The following is a 27,634-nucleotide window of genomic DNA, read 5'->3' on the forward strand; positions in this document are numbered from 1 at the left end:
AGTGTTCATTCCAATGTTGAAGGCAATGCCAAAGAATGCTCAAACTACCGCAGAACTGCCTTCATCACACACTAGCAAAGGAGTGCTCAAAATTCTCCAAGCCAGCCTTCAACAGTACGTGAACCGTGAACTCCCTGATGTTCAAGCTGGATTTAGTAAAGGCAGAGGAACCAGAGATCAAATTGCCAACATCCGCTGGATCATGGAAAAAGCAAGAGAGTTCCAGAAAAACACCTATTTCTGCTTTATTGACTATGCCAAAGCCTTTGACTGTGTGGATCACAATAAACTGTGGAAAATTCTGAAAGAGATGGGAATACCAGACCACCTGACCTGCCTCTTCAGAAACCTATATGCAGGTCAGGAAGCAACAGTTAGAACTTGACATGGAACAACAGACTGGTTCCAAATAGGAAACGGAGTACGTCAAAGCTGTATATTGTCACCCTGCTTATTTAACTTATATGCAGGGTACATCATGAGAAACCCTGGGCTGGAGGAAGCACAAGCTAGAATCCAGATTGCCAGGAGAAATATCAATAACCTCAGATATGCAGATGACACCACCCTTATGGCAGGAAGTGAAGAGGAACTAAAGAGCCTCTTGATGAAAGTGAAAGAGGAGAATGAGAAAGTTGGCTTGAAGCTCAACATTCAGAAAACTAAGATCATGGCATCCAGTCCCATCACTTCATGGGAAATAGATGGGGAAACAGTGGAAACAGTGTCAGACTTTATCTTTTGGGCTCCCAAATCACTGCAGATGGTGACTGCAGCCATGAAATTAAGACATTTACTCCTTGGAAGGAAAGTTATGATCAACCTAGACAACATATTAAAAAGCAGAGGCATTACTTTGTCAACAAAGGTCTGTCTAGTCAAGGCTATGGTTTTTCCAGCAGTCATGTATGGATGTGAGAGTTGGACTCTTAAGAAAGCTGAGCGCTGAAGAATTGATGCTTTTGAACTCTGGTGTTGCAGAAGACTCTTAGATTCAACCAGTCCATCCTACAGGGGATCAGTTCTGGGTGTTCATTGGAAGGACTGATGTTGAAGCTGAAACTCCAGTACTTTGTCCACCTGATGCAAAGAGCTGACTCATTGGAAAAGACACTGATGCTGGGAGGGATTGGGGGCAGGAGGAGAAGGGGACGACAGAGGATGAGATGGCTGGATGGCATCACCCACTGGATGGACGTGAGTTTGTGCAAGCTTCAGGAGTTGGTGATGGACAGGGAGGCCTGGCGTGCTGTGGTCCATGGGGTTGCAAAGAGGACACGACTGAGCGACTGAACTGAGCTGAACAGAAGCCCTCAGAGGTGGCAGCACACCCCGTTCGGATCCCATCCCTGGGGACGCGGGAGCACGGGCACAGAGAAAGGGAAGCAGTGTGGCGCGTCTGACAGTGGGAGCCGCTCGGTCGCGCCCGCCTCTCTGCAACCCCAGGGGCTGCACAGCCCATGGAATCCTCCAGGCCAGAACGCTGGAGTGGGCAGCCTTTCCCTTCTCCGGGGGATCGTCCCAACCCAGGAATTGAGCCCAGGTCTCCTGCATCACAGGCAGATTCTTCACCAGCAGAGCCACCAGGCAAGCCCTGTTTTAGACGAGTGACGGTGGGAACAAAGGGAAACGAGGCCTCCGGCTTCACCAGTGGGCGCAGAAGTCACGGGACACAGCAGCTGCGATGAGGAGGCCACCCCGTGTCCACCAACAGCCAATGGACCGACCGTGCAGCCCACTGCCCGTGCCAGGGCCTGTCACTCAGCCCCACGTGAGGACAGCCGGGGACACAGGCCACGGTGCTGAGCCTGGTGGGGGGGAGAGAGGCTGGCCGCCCGAGGAGACCGCCACAAGACCCCAGTATCTGAGGCCGGCCCCCGTGTGGGGCAGCTCTGCCTGCAGTGGCTGGGGGCTCCTGCTTTGCGTCTATCCAGACCTGCGAAGAAAGAGACATCAACGGGAGAAGCAGGCGTGTAACTGTTCTCACGCCAGGCAGGGCGTGGCCACGTGCTGAGTGACCCCTGGGCCATCCCGGGACCCAGGCACTGGCCAAGCGCAGCAGCAGAGTGTGCAGTGGGGTCGCGGTGTCCCCCCCGAAGGATGGTGCTGGCCGTGGCGACCAGTGGGGTGCGGCTGAAATGAGGGTCAGCTGAATCCTCCAGAATCTTCCAAGTCACCACAGTCGTGTGAAATCCAAGCACTGACTGAGGGGCCTTGCACTGGGCTGTGGGCAGAGACTCCCTCGGGGGTGGGGGGTGGTGCTGGGGGTTCCCAGCCGACCCAGCGCTCTGCCCTGTGGACCAGCGACCCTGTGGAAGCAGGCAGCACAACCCTGTCTCACCAGCCGGGCAGAGGAGACGCTGGGCCCCTGTGGGGCCCCCTCCCCCCCCTCCCCCTCCCAGGCGTGCCCCGCTGCCCCCATCTGTCCTGAGCCGAGGTTTGTCCAGGGGACAGTGAGCACCTGGCCTGCCTCTGTGCCCGTCCCTGTGGGCCGCCTGCTCCACCCACCCCGACGCCGACCCTGCCCTGCACCCCTCAGAGCTCAGGATGCGAGTGTCTCGTTCTCTGGTTTCAGCTGCAAGTGACCCTGCTCTCCAAGTTTCTGCTGATCGCGAAGTCTTGCTACGAGCGGAGGAACTTCGCCACGGCCATGCAGATTCTGGGCGGCCTGGAGCACGCGGCCGTGCGCCAGTGCGCGGTGGGTCCCCCACGCGGCCGGGCAGGGAGGCCCCGCGGGGCCGAGGTTTCACCCACGCTTTTCCTCTAGGCCTGGAGAATTCTGCCCGCGAAGACAGCAGAGGTGATGGAGGAGCTGAAAGCTGTGGAGGTACCGGTGTGCATGAGCTCCCGGGAGCTCGCGTCCCCCAGGGCCGGCGGGTGGCAGGTGGCGGGACGGGCAGAGGCAGGGGCGCTCCAGGAGCCCTGCCTGCCGACTGTGCCTTATGGGTCTGACTCCCACTGGGGGTGCAGGTATCCAAGCCCACCGCCTCCTGACTGCCCCTCGAGAGAGACGGTCGGCGAGGACACAGCCTCTGGCTGACGGGCCGAGGCGCCAGGTCCCAGGCCAGGCCCGGCTCCGCCAGTGGGACGGCTCCCGTGTGCCGTCGGCTGACAGCAGCCGGGGGCCTGCCGCTCTCTCGTTAGGGTGGGGGTTCCTCAGCGCGCTTCTGGAAGCAGCACCTCAGCAGCAGAAGCGCATGTCTTTCTGGGGAGTCAGTGTCCCTCCTGTGCCCACACGCTGCAGAGCCTGGACCCCCAGCCCGGGAGCCAGGGGCATTTTGAATTGGACGGCAAATTGGGGTGTGGTGCCCCATGCACCAAATGGCCCTGGCCAGCCCTGCTGGGCACCAGGGATGCCCCCTTGCCCCTGCTCACCCCATGCCCGTCTGGGTCCCAGGTCTTCCTGAAGAGCGACAGCCTGTGTCTGATGGAAGGACGGCGCCTCAGGGCCCAGCCCACCCTGCCCTCAGCCCACCTGCTGGCCATGCACATACAGCAGCTGGAGACAGGAGGCTTCACCATGACCAACGGGGCCCACAGGTGGAGCAAGCTCAGGTGAGGGGCCCACAGGTGAACAAGCTCAGGTGAGGGGCCACAGGTGAGCAAGCAGGTGAGGGGCCCACAGGTGGAGCAAGCTCAGGTGAGGGGCCCAAAGATGAGCCAGCCAGGTGAGGGGCCCACAGGTGAGCAAGCTCAGGTGAGGGGCCCACAGGTGAGCAAGCAGGTGAGGGGCCCACAGGTGAGCCAGCCAGGTGAGGGGCCCACAGGTGAGCCAGCCAGGTGAGGGGCCCACAGGTGAGCAAGCTCAGGTGAGGGGCCCACAGGTGAGCAAGCAGGTGAGGGGCCCACAGGTGAGCCAGCCAGGTGAGGGGCCCACAGGTGAGCCAGCCAGGTGAGGGGTCTCCCCATCCCTCCTATTCCTCTGAGGCCTGGACCAGAATGCCCCCACCTAGCCCTCACCCTGGCCCAGGCTGCCACACGCTCCCTCCAGGTGACCCCCAGCTGCCTCCTCCTCCACAAGTGCGGGGTAAACATTTCCCATACTGCTGGCATCCGTGGCCCCAAACACCGCCCCAAGGTCGAAGGTCGTTGCAACCTCCCTTCCTGTTGGGAGAGCAGGCACACCCTGAACCCCAACTCTGTGCAGCCGCCCCCCAGCCCCCGGAAGCCGCCTCTTCCCTCTGTCCCGCTTCTGCTCTCCTGCTGGACCCCTGGTCAGGCCCCCGCCCCTTCAGCTGCTGGCACCCCTGGGGACCCGCCAGGAGGCACAGACAGGGCGCTGTTTGCGACCACCCTCACCGCGACCCCACCAGCGACTCAGACGCCCCCAAAGAGGGTCACTGCCCACTTCAGCCTGTGCGGCACCAGTCCCCCCAGCATCCAGGCCCAGGCCAGCCTCTCCCGGGGCTCCCGGCCACATCGCCCCTCCACAGCGCCCCAGGCCCACGCTGCCTCCAGCTCAGGGCCAGCCGGTCTGCAAGGAGCGCCCCTCCCACAGCTCCGTCCTCCCCGCCCTGCCCTGCCCTGCCCGCCCGTTCACACTGCAGTCAGGTGGAGGCTGGTCCAGCCTCCTCGGGGTCAAGGACAGCAGCCTTGCTTTGTGAGCAGGGCCCAGGGGGCACGGAGCCCACCATTTCCACCTGTGCCTGCGAGACCCTTTCAGTCCCTGGAAACAGTAGTTTAGAGATAACACTATTACCCACAAGGCACACTTAACTGCAAGAGGCCCATGGCGATCAACGGGGAAGCGGGCACTGAGGGAGGGCCACAGTCCAGGAAGGGCCTGGCCGGCGTGCTCCTCCTGACGCGGCTCACGGGCGCGTGTGTCCGCACGCCTGTCTCGTTAACAATGGAGGCATTCGCGTGGAACATACCACGTCTTCACCCAAAACCAGGGTGAGCACATGTGTCTGGGGCCCACAGCCTCCCCGGGCAGAACCTCTGCAGCTCAGAGGCTCCCGTTTTCCGGATGACGCCCAGTGGAGTGTCAGCTGCCGCCTGACGCCCAGCTCTGGAAGGCAAAGGCTTGCTCCCCGCGTGGACGGTTCCCTGGGCGCCACGTCATTGAACGGGGCCGGGCCAAAGCGCAGAGCACCAAACCCGCCCGGATGGACTAACCCGCGTGCACTCGTCTGCCGCCTCGGGCTGCCTCACGCTTCCTTATCGTGGGGATTTCAGCACTGACCGGGCCTCACACAGCACATCTCCGGTCAGCGTTTGTGGAACGAAAGGTGGACGGACAGACGGAGGGAGGGAGGGATGGACAGACACAGGGCAGGTGCACAAACGCGCCTGGGCCCTGAAATGAGGTCTGGCCTGTGATTGAGCAGCACACTGGCCGCTCGCGGTCTGAACTCTGACGCGGCCGGGCTGGGACTGGCCAGTGCCCGCCAGCTGCGACACCGCCCCCGAGACGCGCGCAAACTCACGTCCCATTTCTTCCCGACACAGAAACATCGCCAAGGTGGCGAGCCAGGTCCACGCGTTCCAGGAGAACCCCTACACGTTCGCCCCCGACCCCAAGTTGCAGTCTCAGCTCAAGCAGAGAATCGCCCGCTTCAGCGGGGCCGACATCGCTGTGCTGGCGGCGGACAGCGGGGCGGGCCCCCGGCAGGCGGCCAGCGAGAAGCGCTCCCGGAAGATTCAGGACAAGCTGCGGAGGATGAGAGCCACGTTCCAGTAGCGGAGGCGGCAGCCCGGGGTGGACTGGGGCCCCCCGCGGCCCAGGAGGGCCGTCGGACGGGAGTGCAGGCTCAGACACCGACCCGGAGATGGCACCGGGAGGCTGACTGTAAAATTTAAAGATGTGAGATGTAAACCAGACCGGGGTGAGTAGGCTCCCAGGAGCCGACCCCCGGACGCTCATTATGTTTCTTAGATGAACAGCTTCTGCCCAGCCTGCCCCCAGAGCCCCGCACCCCTCGGACTGTAACCCGGGTGCCCCCGAGCAGTGTTTGCGTGAGTCTGCCGGTATCTGCCATGACAGAGGGCCAAGACGGACCCCTGGTCCCCCTGCTAACGACAGATTCCAAGGGTTCTGGAACCTTCCGTGTGAAGCCCTGAGGCTTCCAGGGGCCGCAGCCCAGCCCTGGGCTCACAGTTCCCCCGCCAGACATCCCGCCCTCTGCCCCAAGCGCTGCTGCTCGCCCTGCCCTGGGGGTGGGGGTGCCCGAGCCTCGCAGCCTTCACCCGGCCACCCCCTGCTACCCGCCAGTGGCTCGCAGCTCCCACCAGCCGCTCCCCGTGCCCCATGGCCCCGGTGCCCACCGCTCACCACTGAGAGCACTGCCCCGTGGGGCGGGTTCCCCTGTGCTGAGGCCCCGCGTCCAAGGGCCCAGGACTCAGACGGCAGCTCCAAAGCTAAGACGGCCTCAGCGGCCCCTCTGCGACCCCGCTGGGTGGGGGGCGCCTGGGGGTGGTCCCGGATGCCTTCAGCACCCGTGCATGCGACACACACACCCGTGCCTGCCTCCCGTGGCTGGCTGCCCCTGTGCTTTCGGAGAGGAGAGGCGCCTGCTGCCTCGGGGGCACTGAGCGCTCCTCAGGGCTGTTTCCACCGGCCTGCTGGTGTCGCCTTGCCCAGTGCAGGCAGGACGTGCTCGGCCAGCGGCTTGGGGACCAGGGCTGGGCCTCACACACCCGCGGCAGGGAGGCCAGCGCCCCGGACCGTCCCAGGCACCAGCATCCTTATGTTGCAAATCGCCGCGAGACCCGAGATTCTTCTTTTGAGTTTTAGGATTAGTGATTCTTTGGCGCAACCAGCTAGTAGTATTACAAGGAAAACCATTACCTGATAAAACGCTGCATTTCTAACGTCAGGGTGTTTTCCCACGTATATTCATTCCCGACACCTAGCTCCTGCATATGTGAAATGAGACAGGCGCACTTTGTCCGCCCCGCAGGTCACAGGGGGCTCCCCACAGCCACGACGATGTCTCCAGGGCTGCTCGTGAGGGCGGGCGGCAGTGATCTTGGGTGACAAGCCAGGGGCAAGGCGGCCCCAGGACCTCGCCCCACACCCCGGGGCCTGCAAGCTGCCTCCGGAGGAGACGGCCGGCCTCCCACAGTCGCCGCCCGCGGAGGCCTCCGGGCACCACAGCCCCACCCTGCCCACCACAAACCCTGCCATCCCAGGGCCCGGCCACCCAGACCTCGCCCACAGCCCACAGGTTGGACGGCCAGCTTGTCCTCGCAGGGGGACTGAGGGGTGCCCGGGCCTGTCACCACCAGGAAGGGTCGTGCTGCTGCGGTTCAGGCCTGGCAGGCACCGCAGGGCGGTGGTCTCTCTGCTGTGGGGCCGCCCGAGCCTGGGGGTCTTCTTGGCATCTCTGGGCTCCGCCCTCCAGATGCCAGCAGCATCGCTCCCCCTCCTCACAGCTGCCCCCACACCACAGCCCCTAAAGCACTGACACCCCAAATCTTGGTTTCCAGATAACATTCAGGTCTCCAGAAAGAACAAGGAAACAGCTCAACGGCCGATTCCAGGGCTGGGGCGGGGAAAGCACAGCACACGAGTCAGAAGCCACAGGGAGGAAGGGGACAGACGCAGATCGCGTCGGAGGGACACAGGACAGGAGGGGAGAGCTGCTCCCACAGCCAGAGCCGACCACGTGCGCCCCACCCGTGGCAGCGGCGGGCTGTGGGCCAGGAGGAGGATCCAAGTCAGCCCTTACCGGCGTCAGCAGACAGCTGAATGAGAAACAGGAATACCCAGGGGGAACCCGAACAGGCTCCCGGGAGGGGCAGCTGGTGTTGCCACGGGAGGGGCAGCTGGTGTTGCGGGCACCTGGCAACTGGCCCCCGAGAGGGCGGCCTCACAGTGGGGAGATGCAGGCTTCACCCTAACTGCAGAGGAGGGTCACACTAAGCAGATGGCACGTCACTTCTGGGGTCTCATCCCAGGCCCTCGAGCCCCGGTCTAATCATGAGAAGACACTAGACAAACCCAAATTGAGGGGCAAGCCTCAAAATACCCACCAGTGTCCTCAAAGTGTCAAGTACATGGGGAAAAAGGTCTAGAGAGGACCACGGGGGCAGACTGAGAGCACAGGGTAACCAAACACAGCTGGAGCCCACGAGGGCCGCGAGCAGGGGGCCTGCTGTGAGCACACGAGGGCCTGCTGTGAGCAGAGGGCCTGCTGTGAGCACACGAGGGCCTGCTGTGAGCAGAGGGCCTGCTGTGAGCACACGAGGGCCTGCTGTGAGCAGAGGGCCTGCTGTGAGCACACGAGGGCATGCTGTGAGCAGCGGGCCTGCTGTGAGCACACGAGGGCCTGCTGTGAGCAGAGGGCCTGCTGTGAGCACACGAGGAGCCTGCTGTGAGCACACGAGGGCTGAGGGCTGCGAGCAGAGGGCCTGCTGTGAGCACACGAGGGGCCTGCTGTGAGCACACGAGGGCTGAGGGCTGCGAGCGGAGGGGCTGCTGTGAGCACACGAGGGCCGCGAGCAGGGGGCCTGCTGCGCCGCAGTCTAGTCAGCAGGGCTGTGCAGCCACTGACTTCTCAGCGTTGCCCAAGTTCCAGGGCCAAGAAAGATACCAGGCACTCTTTGCCGTCTGTATAACCCGGGTGGAGATTTAGAATTATCCCACACCAAGGAGTCTAAGAAAGGCAGTGCCAAAGTATGCTCAAACTACCGCACAATTGCACTCATCTCACACATTACTAAAGTAATGCTCAAAATTCTGCAAGCCAGGCTTTAGCAATACGTGAACTGTAAACTTCCAGATGTTCAAGCTGGTTTTAGAAAAGGCAGAGGAACCAGAGATCAAATTGCCAACATCCACTGGATCATCAAAAAAGCAAGAGAGTTCCAGAAAAACATCTATTTCTGCTTTATTGACTATGCCAAAGTCTTTGACTGTGTAGACCGCAATAAACTGTGGAAAATTCTGAAAGAGATAGGAATACCAGACCACCTAACATGCCTCTTGAGAAATCTGTATGCAGGTCAGGCAACAGTTAGAACTGCACATGGAATAACAGACTGTTTCCAAATAGGAAAAGGAGTATGTCAAGGCTGTATATTGTCACCCTGCTTATTTAACTTCTATGCAGAGTACATCATGAGAAACGCTGGGCTGGAAGAAGCACAAGCTGGAATCAAGATTGCTGGGAGAAATATCAATAACCTCAGATATGCAGATGACACCACCCTTATGGCAGAAAGTGAAGAGGAGCTTAAAAGCCTCTTGATGAAAGTGAAAGAGGAGAGTGAAAGAGTTGGCTTAAAGCTCAACATTCAGAAAACTAAGATCATGGCACCTGGTCCCATCACTTCATGGGAAATAGATGGGGAAACAGTGGAAACAGTGTCAGACGTTATTTTTTTGGGCTCCCAAATCACTGCAGATGGTGACTGCAGCCATGAAATGAAAAGATGCTTACTGCTTGGAAGGAAAGTTATGACCAACCTCGATAACATATTGAAAAGCAGAGATATTACTTTGCCCACAAAGGTCCATCTAGTCAAGGCTATGGTTTTTCCAGTGGTCATGTATGGATGTGAGAGTTGGACCATAAAGAAAGCTGAGCACAGAAGAATTGATGCTTTTGAACTGTGGTGCTGGAGAAGACTCTTGAGAGTCCCTTGGACTGCAAGGAGATCCAACCAGTCCATCCTACAGGAGATCAGTCCTGGGTGTTCACTGGAGGGACTGATGCTGAAGCTGAAACTCCAGTACTTTGGCCACCTCATGCGAAGAGTTGACTCACTGGAAAAGACCCTGATGCTGGGAGGGATTGAGGGCAGGAGGAGAAGGGGACAACAGAGGATGAGATGGCTGGATGGCATCACAGACTCGATGGATGTGAGTCTGAGTGAACTCCGGGAGTTGGTGATGGACAGGGAGTCCTGGCGTGCTGCGACCCATGGGGTCGCAAAGACTCGGACATGACTGAGCAACTGAACTGAACTGAACTGAAGGAGTCTAAGAATCAAAATGGACACCAAAGGGAGAATTTAATTCAGATGACCATTATATTTACTGTGAGAAGAATCCCTTAGAAGAAATGGAGTAGGCTTCAGAGTCAATTAAGAGTCCAAAATGCAGTGCTCGGGTGCAGTCTCAAAAACGACAGAATGATCTCGGTTTGTTTCCAAGGCAAACCATGCAGTATCACAGTAATCCAGGTCTGTGCCCCGACCACTAATGCTGAAGCTGGAGTCGAGCAGTTCCATGAAGATCTATAGGACCTCCTAGAACTAACGCCAAACAAACATGGCGTTTCCGCCACAGGGGGTTAGAGCGCAAAAGTAGTGAGTCAAGGGGAGTCTGCAGTGACAGGCACGTCTGGCCTTGGAGCACACAGGGAAGCAGGGCAGCAGAGCTCTGCCGAGAACACATGGGCACAGCGGACACCCTCTTTCAGCAACACGAGAGACGATGCTACGCATGGACGTCTCCAGATGGTCAGCACTGAAACCAGACTGACTGTTCTTTGCAGCTGAAGATGGAGAGGCTCAGCAAAAACAAGATTTGGAGCTGACTGTGGCTCAGATCAGGAGCTGTTTATTGCAAAAATCAGTTTTAAATTGAAGAAAGCAGGGGAAACTACTAGACCATTTAGCTGTGACCTGAATCAAATCCTCATGATTATGCAGTGGAGGTGGCAGATTCGAGGGACTGGATCTGGTGTAGGCCAAGTGCCTGAGGAACTATGGACAGAGGTTCGTAACACTGTACCGAAGGCGGCGACCAAAACCACTCCCAAGAGAAAGAAATGCAAGAAGGAAAGTGGTTGTCCAGGAGGCTTTACGAAGAGAAGTGAAAGGCAAAGAAGAAAAAGGGAAAGATATAGCCAACTGAATGCAGAGTTCCAGAGAATAGCAAGGAGAGATAAGAAAGCCTTCCTCAGCGATCAATGCAAAGAAATAGAGGAAAACAATAGAATGGGAATGACTAGAGATCTCTTCAAGAAAACTGAGGATACCAAGGGAACACTTCATGCAAAGATGGGCTCAAGAAAGGACAGAAACAGCAAGGACCTAACAGAAGCAGAGGATACTAAGAAGAGGTGGCAAGAACACACCAAAAATCTGTACAAGAAAGGTCTTAATGACCCGGAAAACCGTGATGGTGTGATCACTCATCTAGAGCCAGGCATCGTGGGTGTGAAGTCAAGCGGGCCCTAGGAAGTGTCATTGCAAACAAAGCTAGTGGAGGTGGTGGAATTCGAGAAGAGCTGTTTCAAATCCTGAAAGATGATGCTGTCAAAATGCTGCACTCAATATGCCAGCAAATTTGGAAAACTCAGCAATGGCCACAGGACTGGAAAGGGTTGCTTTTCATTCCAATCCCAAAGAGGGCAATGCCAAAGAATGTTCAAACTACTGTACAATTGCAGTCATTTCACAGGCTAGCAAGGCAATGCTCAGAATCCTTCAAGCCAGGCTTCAACAGAACATGAGCCAGGAACTTCCAGATGTACAAGCTGGATTTAGAAGAGGCAGAGAAACCAGAGATCAAAAAGCCAACATCCACCAGATCAAAGAAAAAGCAAGAGAATTTCTGAAAAATATCTACTTCTGCCTCACTGACTACCCAAAAGCCTTTGACTGTGTGGATCACAACAAACTGTGGAAATTTTATTTTTTGGATTGGACTAAGCGGCTTTATTAGAGAAAGTCAAGATTACAAAGGACTGGAGAGCTGGCGCTGGGGCCCTTCTCCTTGCCACAGGCGGGCACAACACTGGCAAAGCGCTGGTTGTACGGCATGTGCCTCTCGATCCGGCCTATCTTCTTCTTTTTCTCCTGTTTGGCCACCTTGGGAATGTGACCTCTGGCTTTCCTAGCATGGGCCTGGCGGGAACCATGGGCTTTACCTCCAAGCATGCAGCCAACTACTTCCAGAGTGCTCAGAGCCTCCACCCTAAACTAGCCCGGGGTATTCTCATCCTCTGGGGGTGTGCCTGCCACGAGCAGAACTTGATTTTCTGGAGGCATGCCCTCCAACGAGGCTACCTGAGCCGTGATCTGGGCAACGGTCTCCTGGTCTGTCACCTGGAGTGTGTAGCTCCTGGGTGCGGAGAGCTGCATGGTGGCAACTAGATCACAGACACCACTGCCGTTACTGCCAAGATGGAGTCAAGAGAGAGCTGGGAAATTCTTAAAGAGGTGGGAATCCTAGACTACGCTGCCTCCCGAGAAACCTGTGTGCAGGTCAAGAAGCAACAGTTAGAACCCGACATAGGACAACGGACTGGTTCCAGATTGGGAAAGAAGCACATCAAGGCTGCATACTTACGTCACCCTGCTCGCTGAACTTTTGTGCAGAACACATCATGGGAAATGCCAAGCTGGATGGATCACAAGCTGGAATCAAGACTGCTGGGAGCAATGTTGACTTTGGACATGCAGATGATGTGATCTTAGTTTTTTTTAATGTTGAGATTTAAACCAGCTTTTTCACTCTCCTCTTTCACAGCATCTGGTCCCATCGCCTCATGGTTAATAGATGGGGGAAAAGTGGAAACAGTTCCAGCTTTTAATTTCTTGGGCTCCAAAATCACTGCAGATGGTGACTGCAGCCATGAAATTTAAAAATGCTTGTTCCTTGGGAGAAAAGCTTTGACAAACCTAGACAGCATATTAAAAAGCAGAGACATCACATTGCCAACAAAGGTTTGCCTAGTCAAAGCTATCGATTTCCCAGTAGTCAGGTAAGGATGTGAGAGTTGGACCCTAAAGAAGGCTGAGCATCTAACAACTGATGCTTTCAAACCGTGGTACTGGAAAAGTCTTGAGAATCCCGTGGATGGCAAAGAGATCAAACCAGTCAATCTGAAAAGAAATCAATCCTGAATATTCATTGGAAGGACTAATGCTGAAGGTGAAGCTGCAATACTTTGGCCACCTGATGTGAAGAGCCAATTCACTGGAAAAGACCCTGATGCTGGGAAAGACTGAGGGCAGGAGAAGGGGAGGACAGAGGATGAGATGTTGGAGGCATCATGGACTCAATGGACAGGAATTTGAGCAAGCTCCGGAAGATAGTGAAGAACAGAGAGGCCTGGTGTATTGCAGTGCATAGAGTCTCAAAGAGTGGCACATGACTTAGCAACTGAACAACAGCAGGAGTTTCATAAAGCTACTGTAGTTAGTATAAATACAATTGACTTTTGCTCAATTTTGTATTCAATGACCTTGCAAAGCTCATTGCTTCTGACTGTGGCTGAAGATTTTGCACTTTCCACGTGTACCACCATATTATGTGCAAGGAGCACTGGATCACTTCTTCCTTGGCTATCTCCATACTTCCCACACCTTTTTGTTGGTTTATTCTCTGGCTAGGATTTCTACAAGGCTGAACCACTTCGGTATTCTTGCCTTGAGAACCCCATGAACAGTATGAAAAGGCAAAATGATAGGACACTGAAAGAGGAACTCCCCGTCGGTAGGTGCCCAACATGCTACTGGAGATCAGTGGAGAAATAACTCCAGAAAGAATGAAGGGATGGAGCCAAAGCAAAAACAACACCCAGCTGTGGACGTGACTGGAACCTGGAATGTCAGGTCCGTGAATCAAGGCAAACTGGAAGTGGTCAAACAAGAGATGGCAAGAGTGAACGTCGACATTCTAGGAATCAGCGAACTAAAATGGACTGGAATGGGTGAATTTAACTCAGATGACGATTATAGCTACTACTGCGGGCAGGATCCCTCAGAAGAAATGGAGTAGCCATCATGGTCAACAAAAGAGTCCGAAATGCAGTACTTGGATGCGATCTCAAAAACGACAGAATGATCTCTGTTCGTTTCCAAGGCAAACCATTCAATATCACCGTAATCCAAGTCCATGCCCCAATAAGTAACCCTGAAGAAGCTGAAGTTGAACGGTTCTATGAAGACCTACAAGACCTTTTAGAACTAACAGCCAAAAAAGATGTCCTTTTCATTATAGGGGACTGGAATGCAAAAGTAGGAAGTCAAGAAACACCTGGAGTAACAGGCAAATTTGGCCTTGGAATATGGAATGAAGCAGGGCAAAGACTAATAGAGTTCTGCCAAGAAAATGCTCTGGTCATAGGAAACACCCTCTTCCAACAACACAAGAGAAGACTCTACACATGGACATCACGAGATGGTCAACACCGAAATCAGATTGATTATATTCTTTGCAGCCAAAGATGGAGAAGCTCTATACAGTCAACAAAAACAAGACCGGGAGCTGACCGTGGCTCAGATCATGAACCCCTTATTGCCAAATTCAGACTCAAATTGAAGAAAGTAGGGAAAACCACTAGACCATTCAGGTATGACCTCAATCAAACCCCTTATGATTATACAGTGGAAGTGAGAAATAGATTTAAGGGCTAGATCTGATAGATAGAGTGCCTGATGAACTATGAAATGAGGTTCATGACACTGTACAGGAGACAGGGATCAAGACCATCCGCATGGAAAAGAAATGCAAAAAAGCAAAACAGCTGTCTGGGAAGACCTTACAAATAGCTGTGAAAAGAAGAGACGCGAAAAGCAAAGGAGAAAAGGAAAGATATACGCATCTGAATGCAGAGTTCCAAAGAATAGCAAGAAAAGATAAGAAAGCCTTCAGCGATCAATGCAAATAGAGGAAAAGAACAGAATGGGAAAGAGTAGAGATCTCTTCAAGAAAATTAGAGATACCAAGGGACCATTTCATGCAAACATGGGCTCGATAAAGGACAGAAATGGCCTGGACCTAACAGAAGCAGAAGATATTAAGAAGAGGTGGCAAGGATACACAGAAGAACTGTACAAAAAGGATCTTCACGACCAGGATAATCACGATGGTGTGATTATCTCACCTAGAGCCAGATATCCTGGAATGTGAAGTCAAGTGGGCCTTAGAAAGCATCACTACAAACAAAGCTAGTGGAGGTGATGGAATTCCAGTGGAGCTATTTCAAATCCTGAAAGATGATGCTGTGAAAGTGCTGCACTCAATATGCCAGCAAATTTGGAAAACTCAGCAGTGGCCACAGGACTGGAAAAGGTCAGTTTTCATTCCAATTCCAAAGAAAGGCAATGCCAAAGAATGCTCAAACTACCACACAATTGCACTCATCTCACACGCTAGTAAAGTGATGCTCAAAATTCTCCAAGCCAGGCTTCAACAAAATGTGAACCATGAACTTCCTGATGTTCAAGCTGGTTTTAGAAAAGGCAGAGGAACCAGAGATCAAATTGCCAACATCCGCTGGATCATGGAGAAAGCAAGAGAGTTTCAGAAAAACATCTATTTCTGCTTTATTGACTATGCCAAAGCCTTTGACTGTGTGGATCACAATAAACTGTGGAAAATTCTGAGAGAGATAGGAATACCAGACCACCTGACCTGCCTCTTGAGAAATCTGTCTGCAGGTCCGGAAGCAACAGTTAGAACTGAACATGGAACAACAGACTGGTTCCAAATAGGAAAAGGAGTACATCAAGGCTGTATATTGTCACCCTGCTTATTTAACTTATATGCAGAGTACATCATGAGAAAAGCTGGACTGGAAGAAGCACAAGCTGGAATCAAGATTGCCAGAAGAAATATCAATAACCTCAGATATGCAGATGACACCACCCTTATGGCAGAAAGTGAAGAGGAACTAAAAAGCCTCTTGATGAAAGTGAAAGAGGAGAGTGAAAAAGTTGGCTTAAAGCTCAACATTCAGAAAATGAAGATCATGGCATCCAGTCCCATCACTTCATGGGAAATAGATGGGGAAACAGTGGAAACAGTGTCAGACTTTATTTTTTAGGGCTCCCAAATCACTGCAGATGGTGACTGCAGCCATGAAATTAAAAGACGCTTACTCCTTGGAAGAAAAGTTATGACCAACCTAGATAGCATATTCAGAAGCAGAGACATTACTTTGCTGACTAAGGTCCGTCTAGTCAACGCTATGGTTTTTCCAGTGGTCATGTATGGATGTGAGTTGGACTGTGAAGAAAGCTGAGCGCCGAAGAATTGATGCTTTTGAACTGTGGTGTTGGAGAAGACTCTTGAGAGTCCCTTGGACTGCAAGGAGATCCAACCAGTCCATTCTGAAGGAGCTCAGCCCTGGGATTTCTTTGGAAGGAATGATGCTAAAGCTGAAGCTCCAGTACTTTGGCCACCTCATGCGATGAGTTGACTCATTGGAAAAGACCCTGATGCTGGGAGGGATTGGGGGCAGGAGGAGAAGGGGACGACAGAGGATGAGATGGCTGGATGGCATCACCGACTCGATGGACGTGAGTCTGAGTGAACTCCGGGAGTTGGTGATGGACAGGGAGGCCTGGCGTGCTGCGATTCATGGGGTCGCAAAGAGTCGGACAGGACTGGGCGACTGAACTGAGCTGAGCAGAAACTGTAACTTTGGGCACCTTTCTCTTACCCTTAGTATCTCAGGGGGTAAGGCTTAACACTCTAGTAAACACAATGTTGGCGGTGGCCGTTCTTTATCAGAATAAGACAGGCCCCTTACGTGCGGTGTATGTACATTCCGACACTAAGTCTGACCACGGGCCTAGCTCTCCACCAGGTCCCGCAGAGAGCGGTGAGCACTACCACCTCTGCAAACTAAAGCCGCACAGGGGTCGGGGGGTCTGGGTGGCTGGTAGAGCCAGAACACGATTACATTTAGGAATATCTGGGGTGCACCAAAGGGAAAAAGAGCCTTGGGAACCAGAACGTTCCATGGCTTCCTCTGCGCAGCGGTGAAAGGGCACCGCACATGCGTAACCCCGGCCGGAACCTTGCGCGCCCGACACGCGTTGCCATGCTCGTTTGGACTTGATCCAGCGGTTTAGGAAGCACAGACAAGGGGGGTGGGCGGGCGCTTGCGCGGTAGGCGGGCGGGGGCAGAGCCTTCCTCCAGGAGCTCTAGACCCACGACCCCGAAGCCTGGCCCGGAGAGCAGGCGTTGCCGCGGTCGGGTTGAACTTGGCGCGCGGGGCGGGGCGGGGCGGGGCAGGGGGAGGGCCGCGTAGACCCGGCGGGGCTTCCGCGCCGGCGGCGAGCAGGGCGGGCGCGCAGGGTCTTCCGAGCGCGACCTGACGGCTTCTCCCGGGCCTCGGCCTCGACCCCGCCGGCCCCGGGATGCTACTGCGGCCGCGGCGGCCGCCCCCGCCCGAGCCGCCATCGCCCGCCAGCCCGGACCCCGAGCCGCGGCTGGCGGGGGGCGCCCCGGCGACCCCGCCCCGGAGACCCGCCTCACCCGGCGCGCTGGCGGCTCCCGCGCCCCCCGCACCCCCCGGCTCGCCCGCGTCCCCCGGCTCGCCCGTGTCCCCGGGCTCGGCTCAGCGCACGCCCTGGAGTGCGCACGAGACGGAGCTGCTGCTCGGCACGCTGCTGCAGCCCGCCGTGTGGCGCGCGCTCCTGCTGGACCGCCGCCAGGCGCTGCCCACCTACCGCCGCGTGTCGGCCGCGCTGGCCCGCCAGCAGGTGCGGCGCACCCCGGCGCAGTGCCGCCGCCGCTACAAGTTCCTCAAGGACAAGGTCCGCGACGCGCACGGCCAGCCGCCCGGGCCCTTCGACGCGCAGATCCGCCAGCTTATGGGCCTCCTCGGCGACAACGGGCGCAGGCGCGGCCGCCGCCGCTCCCCTGGGCCCGGACGACCCCCGCGCGGCCGCCGGCCTGCCTCCGCCGCGCCCGCCGAGCCGGGTAGGTGGGCTGGGGTGGGGGAGGGCGCGCCCCACACGGAGGAGTGGGGGGAGCGGGCTGCGGGGAGGGGGGCGCGCGCCCCCGGCAACCGGCGGCTCCGCGTTCCAGGCGCCCCGCCGCTGCCCGCGTCCCGAGAGCTCGACTCGGATCCCGCGTGGACGCTCAGGTTCAGCCCGTCCCCGCCCAAGTCTGCGGACGCGCCACACGCCCCCGGCTCCCCGACGGCCCCCTGCACCTTCACGCCCGCGCGTGGCCGCCCCGAAGAGCCCGAGTCCTTCCGCGCCCCCGGCTCCCCGCCACCGCCGTCCCCGGGCCCCGCCCGGGAAGACCCCGACTCGCCGCCCGGCCGCCCGGAGGACCAGGCGCCCCAGCAGCCCGCGCCGCCGTCGCTGAACGCCGCCCTCCTGCAGACCCTGGGGCACCTCGGCGACATCGTGTCCATCCTGGGCCCGCTGCGTGACCAGCTGCTGACGCTGAACCAGCACGTGGAGCAGCTGCGCGGCTCCTTCGACCAGACCGTGTCCCTGGCCGTGGGCTTCATCCTGGGCAGCGCCGCGGCCGAGCGAGGTGTCCTAGCCGACCTGCGCCCGTGAGGCCTGTCCCTCCGCGGTCCCCGCGCCGGAGGGCCGCCCCTTCAGCCCTGACCCTACCTGCTGCCCTCCCCTCCCCTCCCCTCCCCCAACCAAACCTAGGTATGTTCAATAAAAAGACTGCTTTTTCTGACTCAATCCTGTGTGCAGGTTGCGCTCTGGGCAGGAACGTAGGGCTGGAGATAACTGGGAGGTTAAAATGGCCTCGGGACCCCTGGGAGGGACCCAGTTGGGATTCTGCCCGGCCCCACCAGGCCTAGGAGGCCCATCTCCCGTCGGAAGAGGGCTTGTGGGCACGTGGAACCCGAGCTCGGGGCCCGCATCGCATACCAGCCTTGTCCAGGTCTCGAGACCCTGCTTGCCCCGACTTCCCACCAGCGCAGACCGGCCGCGGTGGGCGAGCCCCTGCGAGCTGGGAGGAGGCCGGGCGCCACGGGGAGGGCCCGGGGAACCGGCGGGGGCCGGGTTCAGCCGGAACCGGTGGGGGAGGTGTAAGCGGTATCCGGCCGCCCCCCGCGGGCCGTCCAGGGAAGAGCCCGCGGCCTTGGGCCGAGCATCGTCCAGGAAGGAGGTTCTCCGGATAACGCGCTCCCGGGGAGGGGTCCCCTCCTGTTCACGGAGGTGCGTGGGCTGGGTGGGCCCGGGGCAGGAAGCGCGGCCCTGAGCTTTTCCACCTAGGCGGAGGCCAGGGTTCGTGCAGCTTGAAAAGGATTTTATCGAAATCGCCCCAGGAGCATTTTCCGAATCTTGACTGAGGGCCCCACCCTGCGCTGGGGCTCAGACCCGGCGGGGACTGGGCGTGGCCGGACGTGCTCCCAGCCGGGTGGGAGGAGGAAGCAGCCGGAGGCGCGGGCCCGCATAACAATACGCCTCCGGGCTGAATGCCCGGCCGCTTTTCAGCAGCTAGGGGATCTTTCAGAGAGTTAAGTGGTTGCTCTGGTCGGCGAGGTAAGCGGGAAGCCTGTCTCCAAACGCCCTGCAGTTCTCGCCCTCCGGAGGTTCCAGGCGGCCGAGCACTCAGCCCCTCCCCCAGCCCTTTCCTGGAAATGTCTTCTAAGAGGCCCCAGTTGGGCCCCCAGCCGCAGGGACCCGCCAGAACAAGGGCGCACCCACCGTTCGGCAGGACTAGGGGCTGTGTATGAAAGATCCCGAATCCTCGAGGACACGCTGGCCTCTGCTGTGAGAGACGGTGCCTGCCCCGTTCTGCCCACCCGAGGGCAGAAACCTGCAGGGGGAGCCTTCGCGTTTGTAAACACCCGCACACCCTACACGCTCCCAAAGGTAAGAGCCAAGGGTGGGGGGTGTGAGACAGCCTTGGGCCGCTTCCCAGCAAGTCCCCGAAGCCCCCGGGGGCAGGGGGCGATGTCACCGGGACCCTGCTCCGGGAAAGGGCTGTTTGGGGGCTTGAGATCCGTGGAAGCCTCTGAGTCTTTGGGGACCAAGGTATTGGGGTGCACGAAGGAGAACCTGTCTGCCTTCCTGCCCATGCTGCCTGGCGGGCTGGGGGCCATGTCCAGGCCCTCCTGCTCAGGGCCTGATGACCCTGTACACCCCTTCCCCAGCCTCTCAAAGGTCTTCCAGTCTGCGGAGGGGCGAGCCTGTCTCACTCCAGCGCCTCGGCTAGGGGCTTTATTTGTGACTTAAGCCATTCCTGACGTGGAAACGCTCAGATCCCGTCTCCCCACTCCCCGGAGACCCGCCTCTGCAGTGTTCTTGCTGAGGCGGTGGGGGGGGCTGCGCCTGGGGCTGTGGGGGGAGGTGGGTCTCATGCCAGCCATCCGGGTTTGACTCAGCACGTGTGCAGCGCACCTCCCTTTGCGTCCTGCCCTGAGCACACCTTTTCCTGTGCCTGTGTGGGCATCGGCCCAGCCGGCCTCCAGCGCCATCCTCGGGTCATCAGGGGCCCCTCAGCCAGCAGGCTCACCCCTTCTCCTTCACTCTGGTGAAATACACTGAGCACCAAGTCTCCCGTCTTGCCTGTTTCAAGTGTGCAGGGATGTTCACGTTGTGCAGCGGTCACCCTCATCGGCCCAGAACTTGCTCTTCCCAAACAGAATCACTGGACACTCACTCTGCAGCCCCCCTCCCGCCCCCAGCGGGATGCTCATGTGTGTCGTGTCTGACTCTTTGCCACCCCATGAACTGCAGCCTGCCAGGCTCCTCTGTCCGTGGAATTCTCCAGGTGAGGATACTGGAGTGGCTTGCCGTGCCCTCTTCCCAATCCAGGGATCTAACCCAGGTCTCCCGCGTTGCAGGCAGATTCTTTACCACCTGAGCCACTGGGCACCTCAAAACTAGGATCAGACAGTATTTGTCTTTTTGTATCTGGTTTATTTCACCCAGAATAATGTCCTCCAAGCTGTGAATAACACACACAGCACACTGCGGGTTTTCTTTCTTTTTAAAGATGGGATGATAGCCCACTGCGTGGATGGACCACGTTTTGCTTGTCCATTGACTTGGTGGACATTTGGGCTGCTTCCACTTTTCAGCTACTGTGAACAATGCTGCTGTGAACACGGAGGTGTGAATATCTTTCAAGACCCTGTGTTCAGTTCCTTTGGGTGTGTAAGTGGAATTAATGGGTCATGTGGTAATTCCATTTTTAATTTTTTGAGGAACCTCCATACTGTCTTCCAGCCGCTGCCCCATTTTATAGTCCCACCAACACTGAACGAGGGTTCCAATTTCCCCACATCCTCAACCACACTTGTGTTACTGTTTTTTTTTAACCTCAGCCATCCTAGGGAGTGTGAGGTTCGTACCTTTAACCACTGGTGTTGCAGTGACCGGTCAGCAGTGTGGCCGGTGCCCTGCCGGTGCCCTCCCGCCCTGGCACTCCGGGACCCGTCCAGCGGCCGCTTGTCCGCACGCGTGAGCTCACCGGCACGCGTGAGCTCACCGGCACGCCTGCTGTGGCGCTGAGCACAGCGGCCTGTGGCCTCGCTGGCCTGGACAATCAACAGCCATGACCTCGGGCCTTGCCCCGCCCCACCCCGGCGGCTGCAGGGCTCTGGGGCTGGCGTTGCCCTTCCCCTTCACCGCACAGCCGGCTGGTGCGCCTGTTGTGTGTGAGGAGGACTGCCCTGGGCCCTCAGCCTCGTCCGCCCCGGAACGCAGGGCTGCACCCGGCTCGCCCCTGAGCCCGGTTTGCCCCTGAGCCCGGTTTCTTTCCGTGTGGGCCACCAGGAGCTGGAAGCCAGCTCCCACCTCATTCAGCACTCTCGGCCTGCCACACCAGTTCCCGTCCCTCCGGGCCTGGGGCCAGAGAGAGCGGTTATCACAGCACATTCACCCATCAAGGGTCAGTGCTGTTGAGCCCTAGAAGACCAGTATTCCAGTAACACGGGACAACCTCATACCGGATGCATTTTCCCCAAAGAGGCATTTGGCCCTCTCAGTGCAGGGCCCCCCGCGCCCCGGGATAGGCTCCAGTCTACCTGGTTAGCTCTGCCTGCGCGCCCTTGGTGTCCAGACGGTCCCTGAATTTAGCTGAAGCGAGCTTCCTGTACACCTCGTGTTTCAGGAGTGTTCAGAAGTGCCCGGCCTGATTCTCACTGCTCATCTTCCAGACCCCGTCCCTTCTGCACCTGCTCCTCTGACCACACCGTCCGTACCGGGCTCTGCCGGGGCACAGCTGGACGTGTGAACAGTCTCCTCCGTGGGGACTCGAGGGGCACTTGGACTCGGGCGGGCTGTGAGCCTGCACCTTTTCAGGCCATGGGGATGGGGCCCGTGGGCAGCCGCGTCCGTGCTCGGGCCAGCACGGCTGCCGCCAGCGTTTCCTCGGCGCCCTCACCAGGGCCTCCCGGTCTGTGCGGCTCGCCGCTCTCTTCACAACCCCCGCCGCGTCTGCAGTCTCTTCCCCACGTTGTGGGGGCGCAGAGCGGGAGGGGGTGTCCCAAGAGGCACAATAGCGCTGCCTTCCTCCCTCCCCCGTTCTGCGCTAGACCAGTTTGTCTGCCAGAAACCACAGGGCTGAGTGTTACGGAGCGAACGCGTCCCCCTGATTCCATGTTGAGACCCCAAGCCCAGGGTGGTGCCGTCAGGAGGGCCCCTGGGAGGCGACAGGCTGTGAGGGTGAGGCCTCATAGTTGGGCTTAGCGCCCCTGACTCGGCTCCCCGCTCAGGAGGCCCTGGCAAGGAAGCAGCCGGCATCCGCCCCGCAGCCCCCGGCCTGGCGTCCCCGCAGCAAGACAGATGGGACCCTGAGCGGGTGCCGGCAGCATCTCCAGCAGGTGCCGAGGTGCCGGCCTCTCCCAGAGCTTGGTCGCTGAGGATCGGGAGCGGCTACTCGGGCCTGTGGCTCACACCGCTCACCTGGCCCAGCCCCAGGACCTGCTGAGTCCCTGGCGTGGACCCTGAGGGTGGCCAGTCCAGCTCCGCTTCCCGAATCTCACAGCGGGTGCAGCCCCACCCGTCCTCGGCGCGGTCAGCGGGAGTGTCCGAGGCCCATCGCCTTTGGCCGTTTGTCTGCGTGAGCGCCTCTGTGCGTCTTGGGTGGTTTCTCTGCTCCTCGGGGGTCTCACCTGTTTGCCTCACCTTCGGGACACCTGCGGGCACTCCCTCTTCCTCTGTATTCTGAGTTTGGGGCGCTGACCTAATCCTGCGAGGACCCTGCTGGCCTGCCGAAGGCCCCTTCGTGAAGACCTCAGGGGTCACTGTCCCTTCATGTTCGTGAGGAGGTGCTCGTCTGACTTCACTTTGCTCATTGTTTCTAAGGACAGCACCAAGCAAAAGCCCTCTGGGGTGACAGGAACGTTCTAGAATGTCCAGCCCGGCCGCCACCAGCCTCACGTGGCCTGTGCGACTGGGACACCGAATTATCCAACTTCATGTGCTCAGAGCTCCACGTTCAGCCTCACTCTGTTTCGGTGCCGTTGATTCCAGCTTCCTAGCTTCAGAACCTGTTTCACCAAAGGCCAGGGCCTGGAGTCAGACCTTCATCAAGGTTCCCTCCAGGGTCACCCGGGGTCCCTTTCGGAGTCCCTCAGACTGACGGGGGACCCGCCCCTTCATCACCCGCGTTCTGTCTTGGGGGGACCGCTGCAAGGCCGCAGAGCCTGGCTGTGGGTGACGCCTTCTAATCTGTCTGTCCATCTGAGGGCCTCACCATGCGCCCCCGCCTGGCCCAGCCCTTCCACCCAGAGGTCTTCACGAGGCTGGAGGGTGGCGGGGCCCCCACCTGCCAAGGAGACGCCATCTGAGCTGCTGACTGGAGCAGGGACGGTGAGAGGAGGGGGGAGGCGGGCGTCCGCCCCCCCAGCCTGTCCCCTTGGCTTGCCCTGCTGCCGCCTCTGTGGGTGGGACGGAGGGGCCGGCCCGGGACTGGGGCCCCTGGCGCAGCAGCAGGAAGCTCTCTGACATGACCCCCTAGGAAGGAAGGGGCCTGGGGGAGGCGCCCCCCCAGCTGACAGGGAGGCCCAGACAGACGTGAGCCAGTCCCCAGCACACCTGCAGCCCGGGAACTGACGGCGCCCCCAGACCACCGCCCTGCTTGGGTGGGACGTGGCCGCTGCGCCCCGAGGCACGACCTCTGTTCTCCCCACTAGAGGCACAGATCTGCCCTCTTGGCTCCCACGAGGGGGGCGAGGGGCGTGGTGGCCAAAGCCCTGACTGAGCCCCTCGGGGCACAGGAGAGCCAGGACCGGAGCCCGCGCCGGAGCCACACGGGACCTCCCGGCCTCGGGGGGCGTGGGCAGGGGCGGGGGCCTCACTCGCCGGCACTAGTCACGGCCTGTTGGTGATGGTGAGGGCCCAGCAGGTCCAAGAATTCAGACAGCTGGGCTGCTGTGGGGAGTTGACTGGTCGAGGGAGGGCTGTCACAGCCTCAGGGCCCTGGAGTGTAGACGGCTGCAGATCGCGGGCGACCAGCCCCCGCTCGCCCCACCGGCCCCTGCCGCTGCAGTGGGAGGTCGGCTGCCACCGGGGCTTGGGGGCCAGTGGCCCAGAGCCACTGTCACACCCGCACCCGGTCACCTGGACCCCGAGGAGGCGTAAGGAAGCCGAGGCCCCACAGGGCGACAGCTGTCTCGGAGCAGCCCGGGGTAAACGGAGGGGAGGGGAGACCCCAGGGGACAAGAGCCAGGTGAGGAGAATCTACACACACGCGCTGGAGGGAGGGGCCGTCTGACCCGAGAGGAGAGGTCGGGGTAGGGGCCGGGAAGGGTGTCCGTAAGAGATGGGTCCCCTAAGAGAAGGGGTCACCCAGCAGACCTGGGGTGGGGTTGCGGCGGGGTTGCGGCGGATGGTGCCCCTGTGGGGCCAAAGGCCAGTGGACTGGCCCTGAAAGATCAGAAGTGAAGAGATGCTGAAGCGGTTTTGAAAGGCGTGGTGCATGTTAATGCCCGACATTACTCAATGCAGTGATTCCCCACTCCAGCACTTTTGCCTGGAAAATCCCATGGGCAGAGGAGCCTGGTGGGCTGCAGTCCATGGGGTCGCTAAGAGCCAGACACGACTGAGCGACTTCACGTTCACTCTTCACTTTCATGCATTGGAGAAGGAAATGGCAACCCACTCCAGTGTTCTTGCCTGGAGAATCCCAGGGACAGGGGAGGCTGGTGGGCTGCCGTCGGTGGGGTCGCAGAGTCGGACACGACTGAAGCGCAGCAGTAATTCCCAACAAACGTTCCCCTTCATCTAAGCCAGTGATCCCCACCCTTTTTGGACGCAGAACCAGTGCCGGGGAAGACAGATTTTGCACAGAGGAGGCTGATTCGGGCAGTACCGTGAGGGATGGGGAGCGGCAGGTGAGCTTTGCCCGCGTCCAGCTGCCGCCCATCTCCTGCTGTACCACCCAGTTCTAACGGGCGGCACCGGTACTGGCCCACGGGCTGGGGATTGAGGCTCTATGACCTAGCGGGTGCCTGTCCCGCAGGTTCTGTGCGCCTGGAGCAGTCAGGAGCTGCGGCTCACTCCCTCGACCAGGCTGGGGAGGCACCGCGGCCGGCCCAGCACCCACAGCTCGGCTGCTGTCATGGTGGCGGGACACCCACGTCCACAGCTGCGCTCAGGAGCCTGTCCACGAGCATTCTGGGGGCACCCCGGGCACATGCGACTCACAGGACATCCTGCAGTCATCTCAGGAGACACCCCACCTGACATGGCTAAGGATTTAAATTCCAACCCTCACCCCACCAGGTCAAGGACCACGCTGGCCGGCCCCTGCTCCCTGCTAAGCCCAAGAGTGCTCGAGGGTGGGATTGGGGTGTTAATCTTGAAGCGAGGCAGCCAGGCGGGCTGACGTGGGCAGGGGGGGCGGCCTTGGTTCCCAGCCCAGGCCAGCACCCTCAGAAGCCCAGGCCGCAGACTCACCCTGTCCGTTCCAAAGCCTCCAGGGCTGGGGGCTGGATCCAGCCGCCAGCGGGGGCCTTGTCTGCCTGAGGGTGCGGCTCCCTGGATGGGTCCCTGCAGCAGTGCCCTGCGGGTCAACTAGGGCGCACCACGTATCCGTCTCCCGGTGGCGTCGAGGGGGAATACTCAGGCCGGCCAGGGTTGGGGGAGACAGAGAGCTGGCTGACTGGCAGCCTCCCCACGGAGCACCGGCCCCCAGATCTCGCCACCCACTTCCCTGAGGCCAGCTTCGCACCGGGGACGCGGCCACATCCAGGGAGGGGTGAAGCGCTGCAGGCACCGGGACGAGGACCGAGGGCTTGTAGAGCAGCCCCTGCACCCGCCTGGCTATCCGGAGGACTGGGAGGCGGGGGCAGGGGACGCGGGGCAGCGGCCCAGCAGGGCAGCTCAGGAGACGCTGTCCTTCCTCCCGGCCCTTGCCAGGAGCCGGGCACAGACGTGTCCTTGCCCTGTGCCAGCAGACCCCTTCCTTCCTGCCACTCAAATCTGGGGGCAGCTCCTGTGACCAGACGGAGCCCCTGCAGGGCGTGTGGGCGGGCCCAAGGGGCCCTCGCGACCAGCCCCCGCCGACCCTGCCTAGCTCCTCGTGACCGGCTTCCTGCCGAGCAGGACAGCCTGCAGCGCAGACACTGGCTGAGCCACCTGTCCCGGGAGCGACTGCGGACGCTGGGCTCCCGCCAGCAGGCAGACTCCCGTGCAGGTTCAACAGCGGGTGCTGGGGGAGGGGCCGTCCTCACCCTCCAGCAGCCCCGGCCGGCGGGGCGGGGGCAGCAGAGACCACGCAGCAAGTCCTCAGTTGCCTGCCCCTGCCTTCTTGGCCGTAGCCCTTTCCCTCGATCAGACCTCACAGAGCTGGAGGAGGTGCAAATGGCCTCCTTTGTGCCTCTGAATTGAAAGCAACTAGGTGCCTGGAGAATCCCATGGATGGAGGAGCCTGGTGGGCTGCAGTCCAAGGGATCGCTAAGAGTCAGACACCACTGAGCAACTTCCCTTTCACTTTTCACTTTCACACATTGGGGAAGGAAATGGCAACCCACTCCAGTGTTCTTGCCTGGAGAATCCTGGGGACGAGGGAGCCTGGTGGGCTGCCGTCTATGGAGTCGCACAGAGTCGGACACGACTGAAGCGACTCAGCAGCAGCAACAGCAGCAGGTGCTGTTTATCTGGGGAGGGGGACTTGGGTCATCCAGGTAAACCCACCTCCTGAGCTTGTATGTGCAGCCCAGCCCTGCAGAACCCTGTGTTCGGCTGGTCCCACCCAGCTAGCTGGGCCCAGTTCCCGGCCCTACCATCTGTCCGGAGCCGGGTTGTGAGTGGGGCTGCCTCCCGCCTCCATCCTTTGCGGCAGCTTCGGCCCGGTGGACTGGCTTCCCCGGAGCAGCTGTGCGGGGCGAGCAGGCACAGCCAGGCCCGCTGAGGTCTCCAGGTGTAGAGCAGGGGAGCCCCCCGAGACCGTGGGCACGGGGCCGCTGAAGTCCCCAGGAGTGTGTGCCCCGGGGCTGCCCACACCTGGTGCGTGTGCAGGGGGCCCTCCTTCCCCAGGCTGGGTTGGGAGTCGGGGCGGGTCTGGGAGGAGAGCCATCCATCTTTGGCAGGTGGGGCGTTCCTCCCCTCCCATAGGAGTCTTCCCTGCTCAGGCCCTTGGGACTCCTCCCTCCCGCCAGGAGCTGCCCCCATCCTCCATATGAGCCGCGATCAGACGCTTGGCGCCCACGGCGTCCAGGCCCAAGTCCTCGGAGCCCACTTCTGCAAGAGAGCCAAAAGCTAGCCCGTCTCGCGCCTCACGAAGCCCGCTCAGTTTGGCGAGGTCACCGGGGCCACTCCGCAGCGCCGGGCGCCTTCTTTCGGCCTCCAGACGGCTAGCTCGCTGGCCACCTGGCGACCGGCAGGTTCGCCCAGGGGCGGCCGCGGCGCGGTGCCGTCTGGATTCTGTCCCCGTGAACATCCCATGGCTCCCGAAGCCCGAGGAGCCTCTGTCCGCAGCGGAGGAGACTCAGACTTTCGTTCCATTTCTGTGGCTTCACCGCTGCGCTTCCATGTCAGGTCCTGCGTGGCCGAAAGAGGAGCTGG

The 27,634-nt window shown here is 59.3% G+C and overlaps 2 protein-coding genes across 2 annotated transcripts in view; both read left to right on the plus strand.

Annotated features, from left to right (window-relative positions):
• Positions 1–5,683, plus strand: part of KNDC1 (kinase non-catalytic C-lobe domain containing 1) — a 55,000-nt gene extending 49,317 nt beyond the window's left edge. The window contains exons 31-34 of the mRNA XM_068961381.1: positions 2,576–2,698; positions 2,768–2,827; positions 3,398–3,555; positions 5,452–5,683. Of these exons, the coding sequence (XP_068817482.1) occupies positions 2,576–2,698; positions 2,768–2,827; positions 3,398–3,555; positions 5,452–5,683 (573 nt within the window). The remainder of the gene's footprint in view (positions 1–2,575; positions 2,699–2,767; positions 2,828–3,397; positions 3,556–5,451) is intronic.
• Positions 5,684–17,053: 11,370 nt separating this feature from the next.
• Positions 17,054–18,211, plus strand: UTF1 (undifferentiated embryonic cell transcription factor 1). The gene is made up of 2 exons (XM_068961382.1): positions 17,054–17,618; positions 17,727–18,211. Exons 1-2 carry the CDS (start codon positions 17,054–17,056, stop codon positions 18,209–18,211), a joined length of 1,050 nt encoding a protein of 349 aa, XP_068817483.1.
• Positions 18,212–27,634: the final 9,423 nt, after the last annotated feature.

Source organism: Capricornis sumatraensis, chromosome 23 (assembly GCF_032405125.1).
Source record: "Capricornis sumatraensis isolate serow.1 chromosome 23, serow.2, whole genome shotgun sequence".
Taxonomy (NCBI): domain Eukaryota; kingdom Metazoa; phylum Chordata; class Mammalia; order Artiodactyla; family Bovidae; genus Capricornis; species Capricornis sumatraensis.